The sequence below is a fragment of the Maylandia zebra genome, linkage group LG16, assembly GCF_041146795.1.
Source record: "Maylandia zebra isolate NMK-2024a linkage group LG16, Mzebra_GT3a, whole genome shotgun sequence".
In the NCBI taxonomy this organism is placed as follows: Eukaryota; Metazoa; Chordata; class Actinopteri; order Cichliformes; family Cichlidae; genus Maylandia; species Maylandia zebra.
In genome coordinates this window covers 312,501-320,322 of record NC_135182.1, presented here as the reverse complement: position 1 = coordinate 320,322, position 7,822 = coordinate 312,501, and the positions used below count along the sequence as shown (strand labels likewise).

Below are 7,822 nucleotides of genomic sequence, written 5' to 3'. Positions count from 1 at the left end.
GGTGTTGATGCTGCTCACTGATTGGATGGTTGGTTTCAGCTCTGCTCTCAGTCTTTATTGCACAGGTGAAGGTAGAAAGTGTGACTGGATCTACAGACTGGAAACAGAGAAACATGCTGAACATTTGAAGCTTTGCAGCAGAAATGTTCATGTTACAAATACAGCAGAGCTGATCTGGGATCAGTGTGTTCACACCTGCAGCTACAACAATCAGAATCAGAATCAGAATCAGAATCAGAATGGGTTTATTGCCAGATGTTGAGGTTTACAACATTAGGAATTTGCTGCGGTGCTTCAGTGCAAACAATAAGAATTAAAGTGCTATGTAGAAAGAAAGATATGTGCATGAGATATACATTAGATATATACATGAGAATAAGAATTAAGAGTGCTACGTAGAAGGATATATACATGAGTGCAGGTGGTGATCAGTGCCAGACATGAAATGATGCAGTGACACAGCGTAGGGTCATGTGTGAGTGGCGGGGACAGTCATGTGGTTATTGTTCATGTGTCCAACAGCAGAGGGGAAGAAACTGTTCTTGTGGCGAGAGGTTCTGGTGCGAATGGACCGGAGCCTCCTGCCTGAGGGGAGCAGGTCAAACAGACTGTGTCCAGGGTGGGAAGGGTCAGCTGAGATCCGGGCTGCACGCCGCAGTGTCCTGGAGGTGTACAGGTCCTGCAGAGATGGGAGTCTGCAAGGTTTCATGTCTCCACACGTCAGCATGTGAACTTTACTCTGACTCAGTCTGAGCAGTCAGACGGCATATTTTTTAAGTTAACACATCAGCACACACAGAGCTGAGCCCCTCCCACTGAAGCTCAGCACAGGTGAAGTCCCGCCTCCTTCCAGGAAACAGCTCACCTGTGTGTCAGTGTTTAGTGTCCAGGGGCCCGTTCTTCGTACCTCGCTAAGTAGGTTAGCCGGATTAGATTGTTGACGATTTCGCGTGATCCTGGATCAGTCGGTTCCCCGAAGCTCATCCGGGACTTGCTGTCATAGCAACAGAGCCGTAAGCGTAAACCTGCTCGGGAGCAGGTTTACTTTATGTAAACAGGATTAGATCGCGGCCACGCAGGTATGTCCGCGTCATTCATACGAAAGCAACAGCGATATTCCACCACTGTTTCACCATAAATAAATAACATCAATGTAACTAAAGACAATGCAGCACCTGATCCATTTATTGATTTCACACAGGTCATTTCCTAAAAAAGGGAAATGTACTATTAACATTCTATTACATGTATGTGATTATTACAGATTTAATTCATATTTCAGAGTAGCAATTGTAAATTACTTCGTGTAATCAAGATGAGAGACCACGGCTATAAAAGCGAAGGTGGATTTGGGAAGTCTGTCGCAGCCATGTCCTGTCCGTATACGCGAGCCACCCATTGCGGAAGGTGCAAGATTGATAAGGAGAGTCCTCAGAATTCAGCGTATATTGCGGGACAGACAGGATCCTTTAGCTCAGCGCGACAGTGTGCTCATAGAGAGATATCGATTTTCCCGTGAGGGTATTATTTACTTAACCAACTTGTTGACGAGGGGGTGCAGGACCACCACCTGTCTTTTGTTGCTCTGCCCTTTTCTTGGTTGCTGTTATAAACAAACAGATTATTCCAGGGTCTCTTTCCAAGAGACTAAAAGCAATATAAGTGATAAATATTACCATTCTGTAGAATATTCTTATATTTCACTTTTACCTGTTCCCATGTTCTAGTGGGTCCTGTCGTGGCTCTAATGTGACAGAGGATAAAATATAACATATTATAATATAATGTAATATAATATTGGATAATATAGTGTAATATAATAAATCTACCCTACCGCCTACTGGTGTTGGCCAGAGGGGCCGATGGCGCGATATGGCAGCCTGGCTTCTGTCAGTCTGCCCCAGGGCAGCTGTGGCTACAACTGTAGCTGCCTCCCCCAGTGTGTGAATGTGAGAGTGACTGAATAGTGGCATTGTACAGCGCTTTGGGTGCCTTGAAAAGCGCTATATCAATCCACTCCATTATTATTGTTACTTACGAGTTTAATTTGTCAGCAACTTCCTGCCAGCCCTCGCTCCTTGCTTTTGCAGCCTTTGCAGTGTTCCCTTGCGTTCTGATTAAACTCTGAAACTCCTGAAATCCCTCACTCAAGAGTTCTTGCTCTGCTGCCGAAAAATACCGAGCCGAGCGCGCTCCGTCGACATTTTCGCCGACCAATCAGAGGGTTGCCGATCAATGTTTCTACTATCGATGCGTAGCCCCTTTTACGACACCCAGTGATGTCACATTACTGCGTCCAGCTGTAGTAATCGTCAACAGCAGGTGTGTTCGGGGAACCGGATTAGCGAGCTCACGGTTAGCGCGATGATTTGATCTTGGATGTGTCATTTGATCTTGGATGTAGTAAGCGACGTACGAAGAACGGGCCCCAGGTGTGGAGTGGAGCTTGTTGTTGGTGTGTGAAGAAACTGTAAGTTTGCTTTGTTTCCTCCTTTAACAGTTTTTCTTTAAGAACTTTACTTTTTGTTCAGCTCATGTTTGATTTCTTTACACAACAAACTGTCTGTGTTTGTTTTTCCGGTCTCTCCATTAAAGTCAGTGTGTAATGTTTCCTGGCTAACATCAGCTGTGTGCAGCTTAGTTCCGGCACAAATCTGCCGCTCCATAGTTCACGGTAACGGACTCACAGCTGGACCAACGAGGCGAGTGTGTCCGCCACTCTGAGCTACGTTCTTGTTTGTGTTCTTATAGTTTGTACTTTTTGAGTTCACAGAGTCCATAGAGGACCTTTACCGATTAATATTTACACACGAGACACCTGCAGTGCTCTGATGCTAAGCTAGCCACACAGCATAATAACGCTAAGCTAAGCAGACAGCATGCTAACGCTCAGAGCTCTTAAAGACACAAGTTAAAAATGCAATTGAGCCCTGTGTGAATGAGAGCTGCAGCACAGAGGTAGTGGATGGTCAGATGGTTACAGAGAGCTCTCTGTCTGCTGCTATAGAGCAGCAGCCTTTGTAAATGATGATTTATTCCAGATGTAACTTAGACATGACATGTAAAAAGACTGTTGGCGCCTCATACAGGAAGTGATGCTTCACTTTCAGCTGTTTGTGGATTTTCTTCAGGAAATTTAGTTACAGCTGTGAAATGAGGCTGACTGTGAGGAGGAAGTGTAATATGAAACAGGAAGCCTGTAAAAGCTGAAGTCACACTGTCAACATGTCAGCACACAAGCTCACACGTGACTGCTTCATCAACATGGAGCTCATGGAGTGTTTATTAAAGGATCATTGTGTGAAAGAGGCTCTAACACAGCTGACTGCAGCCTTTAGCTGTGAGCACACAGTGTCTCACATTTACATTCACTTTACTGTCAAATACTCTCAATAACTTTAAACAGCTGCTGTTATCAAGTGAAAATAGCAAAGATTTCAGGGATGCGCTCCAGTGCTTCTACATCCTAGTAACACCTCAGAGAGTCACAACTCATCAAAGCTTCTCATTATCGTTAGGACAGATTTAGGTCAGTATCATTTCACATTTCATCATCCATCAAATGTTGACACATAGTGGGTTTGTCATTCTCTCAGCTGACACTGAGATGAAGCAGGAAAGAAGCAGCTGATATTTGGACAGCACACATGATGGAAAGGAGGATTTCAGTTGATGTGCACATGAATGATTTGTGTTTCCTCTGCAGGTGAAGGTAGAAAGTGTGTGTGAGCTGATGTGAATTGAGCAGCATGGATCAGTGTGAGGACAGAGAGGAGGGAGTCCCTCCCTCTAAAACCACTCTGTGTGGGGAACATGAGAGCCAGACCAAAGCTCAGAGGTGAGATGACCAACTCTAACTGTCCATGACCCTTCTCCACGTCACAGCTCAGCACTCACATCACTGCTCCATCATTATTCACAGGAACCAGCCTGGACCTCCACCCAGCTCTGTGTCCTTACAGAGTGACAAGTTAAAGGGCGGTGGTCCTCCTGCAGAGAGGTAATATGTGTCTAAATGTTGTTGTGACTCAGTGTTTGTGAATAAATCCTCCATCGTGTTTAATGTCAGCTCACCTCCTTTTCACACACATTTCTATGGTCATATGTGAAGCAATGGGTGTTTGAGTGTTTCCACAAACACAGCAGTCAGAGTGTATAGGGTGGATGTTGTGGGAGGTGTTTGTGTAGTGAAGAGGCTGAGTGTCTGCAGGACTCCAGCTGCTCCAGCAGGTGTCTCCTTTGTGCTTTGCTTCAAACACAGTGTAGGGAGGAACTTTCACTCAGATGTTTCAGGTGTTGCTGGATGGACAAGGATGAATAGTTTAATGAGCAGTGTTGGGTAAGTTACTTTAAAATAGTAACTTAGTTACATTACTAGTTACTTCTCTCAAAAGTAACTCAGTTACTTCAAGTTACTCGTTACTTTCAAAGTAACTAGTTACTAGGGAAAGTAACTTTGGTTTTACTCAGAATTCTCTTGTTAATGTGTTGCTTCCATAACTTTGCCAGTCTTCTAGCTTGTTTACTTGCCACAAGTGCACTGTGCCACCTACCAATAGAAAGGAAAAGATAATGTGCATATTTCCACGAGAGAAATCCCACGCCTGGACCGTCATTGACTGCTGCCATGATTCTAGCCTACGTCACAGCGTCATGTGCGCCTTTTACATCCAACACAAAAACTGCAGTCGTGGTGCTTTGATTGTACTCAGAACTCGGAAATTCTGCCTTCTGAATAGGAAGATGTAGGTAACACCAGACTGCAGATGAGCTGCATACATGGCTGGACTGGGACAGAAAATTGGCCCAGACATTTTGACTAGAGACTGGCCCACCATTATAGGAAAAATTATAAAGCCTTTGAATGAAAACAAACGCTGTTGTGACAGTGATGTACACTGTTTTGATGGTATATATGCATCAATCTATCAATCGTTTGTTGTAAGATTCAGATAATTATTTTTTAAAAGCTAGACATTTTAAATGAGAATAAGATAGAAAAGTATTTCTTTGAGCCCACCTCTCCCTGTTAATGCCCTACCTGGCCCCCCTGGCAAAACTTTGCTAGATCCGCACCTGCACAGTTACCAGCTGTCAGCTACCTAAAAAAGGATCCTGGTGTTATTTGTCTCTCAGAAACAGTTCATAACTTCTCTTCAACTCATTCATGTCACCTAAAAGGTAAACCTGTTTCTCCATCACAGCTCTGATGATTCAGTAAGGACATCTCCTGGTTTCATCTTCATGTTTCCCTCTCACCAGATATACAAACCGATATCATGACCAGCAGCTTTTTTGCAGCTGTGGCTCCAGCAAACATCAGCTGATACTAGAAATTAATATTAAATAAATTCTAACAACAGCTGATCAAGCTTAAACGTGCTGCTGTTGTTTAGCGCGACATCCGCTGGTTTCCTCTTTCGGCGCAAAGTGGGCGATAAACAAACAAGAGAGCCGATCAGCTGATCATTGATCAGTTTTCATGATTGAAGTAGAAACGGGAGAGGGAGGGGGGAGAATGAGAGAAGAAGAGGCAGCTGTGCAGCATAAAGACAGAATAACTCCAGCTTTGTGCCTTTTTCATTGTAGCTGAATTACGGGACAAACTGTTCCTTTTCACCTCAATAAGAAACGCGTAATATTTTCTCTGAATACCAGACGGGACGGTTGACAACTCTAATAACTTATGAACAAAATAAAGTTCAACATCATTAACTTCATAGCACCCACCCAGCTGTATAGAAACTCCGTCATGCTAGCTAGCACGCAGTATGGAAAAAGTCAGCATAACGAAAATAAACTCCACCTAAACTTGGTTTATATCTGACCCAGAGAGACTGCAGGTCATAACTTCTTACCTGAAGTTCAGTTCACACTTGGACCGGCGGCCGCCTCGGGTCTCTTTTCCTTCTGCGTCCCCTTTCTCCAGCCCGAGAACGTGTTGCTTTCTCTCATCCACCTGCTGGCCTCCACCACTTGCTAATGTTACTGAATCTGTGGAAGCTCCGCGATAGCCACCACACGAAGTAACGAGTAACGACCCTATCTAAATCCCAGTAACGACTAACGCGTTCCTGATTTTGGCATAATAACTAGTTACCGTGCTCGTTACCACAATAATAACGTAGTTACTGTAACGCGTTACTTAATAACGCGTTAGTCCCAACACTGTTAATGAGTGTGAGACATTTCCACCTGATATTTATTAGTTATTAGGATTTGTGTGAAACTGGTGTTTGTGTTTTAGAGCGAGTGATCAGCTCCAGTCTGTGAGTGCAGCCCTCAGTGGCCAAAGTTTAAGCTCAGCTGTGTGTTTGTCTGCTCTGACAGAGGCGAACTAGCTCATTAGATTCAACAGGAGCCTGAGAATATCTCCAAGAACCAGAGTTAACCCGTCATCAGATAATTATATTGTAACTGTTATTATAATGAATTCCTTGGTACCAGATTCCTGATTTAGAAACCTCATGTTAAACAGGCTCAAGAATAACTCTTGATAGGGCTAATTGAGGGCCATCTAAAATCAGGAAACTGAAACCTTGGCTGATTGTGACCCACACCCGTTTTCACACCTTGGCTCATGTGATTAGGTAGAGGATCATTAGGGGGCCTATTGTCCCTCTCAGTGGGATACTCCCACTGGGTTTAAATCTGGGACTTTCCACCATCTTGAACTGAAGAAGCTTCTTGGATGAGAGGTGAAACATCTTCAAGCAACTTAAAGTCCAGATGGTTTTCTTTTCAAGCTCCTTAGACTACAATGACCTGGATGACTGAGAACCTTCATTTTTTTTCTGGAGTCTTCTGCTTTTATTTTCTTTATTTAAATTCATATTACATTTTTATTCACTCAGCTGATTTTAAACAGTTTTCTAAAGTCTGTAAGCTCTCTTTGTATTCTGTTGACACGTTGATCAGTTCAATCAGTTTTTATTTCATTTACATTTTAACAGCAGTGTTAGAGTTAAAGTTACATGTTACACTTAGTTCTGCACAATTCTCTTTTAATGATCCTTTGGTGTTTTGGGGTCAGTTCTTATTGTATCAGGTCTCATGAGAACCTTCACAGACATCAGGTCTCATTATTGATTCTTTATCATGCAGTTTGTGATGTTATTCCCATCACAGAAGAATCCATCCAGAAAAAAAATCAATCCTAAGTAAATCTTAAATAATCAAACATGTAATCTGCTGTGAAATATATTAAATTAGTAAAAAGTAGATGTGATGAGACTGACTGTTCACATGATATCATGTTTAACAGATCAAAGATGGAGAAGCCCTCACCTGTGCAGCTCCTGGAAATGTTGAAGAAATTGGGAGAAGAGGACCTGAAGCTTTTCCACTTTTACCTGCAGTATGAACCTGGAGCTGACTTCCCTAAAATCTATAAGTGCCAGCTGGAGAATGCAGACAGACTGAAAACAGTAGAAGTGATGGTGCAGGTGCATTCAGACAATGTGATGGAGGTGGCGAGGTCAATTTTAGGGAGGCTGACAGAAGGTCAGTAAGAGAAAAAAAACATCAAACACTGCTGACACAATCAGAATCAGAAAGGGTTTTATTGCCAAATGTTGAGCAGGTTTACAACATTAGGAAATTGCTGCGGTACTTAGTGCAAAACATACTGTCAGACAACGCTTAAATAAACATAAAAATATAAAGTGCTAAGCAGATTGATGTATACATGTGCGCAGGTGATGGTCAGTGCAAAAATGGAACGGATGCAGAGAATACAGTATAGGGTCATGTGTTAGTGGTGCGAATAGTCATACGGTTATTGTTCATGAGTCCAACAGCTAGGGATGGGTATCGAAAACCG

The 7,822-nt window shown here is 43.0% G+C and overlaps 1 protein-coding gene across 10 annotated transcripts in view; it reads left to right on the top strand.

Annotated features, from left to right (window-relative positions):
- Positions 1-866: 866 nt before the first annotated feature.
- The window catches only part of LOC143412956 (uncharacterized), a 15,889-nt gene continuing 8,933 nt past the window's right edge, over positions 867-7,822 (top strand). For 5 of the 10 annotated variants that reach the window (XM_076874924.1, XM_076874918.1, XM_076874921.1 and 2 more), the window contains exons 1-4: positions 867-2,470; positions 3,707-3,838; positions 3,923-4,000; positions 7,265-7,503. In XM_076874924.1, the coding sequence (XP_076731039.1) occupies positions 3,750-3,838; positions 3,923-4,000; positions 7,265-7,503 (406 nt within the window). In that variant the 5' untranslated portion in view covers positions 867-2,470; positions 3,707-3,749. Of the gene's footprint in view, positions 2,471-3,706; positions 3,839-3,922; positions 4,001-7,264 lie in introns of all 10 variants that reach the window. The other 5 variants (XM_076874922.1, XM_076874920.1, XM_076874925.1 and 2 more) reach the window with 3 other exon arrangements.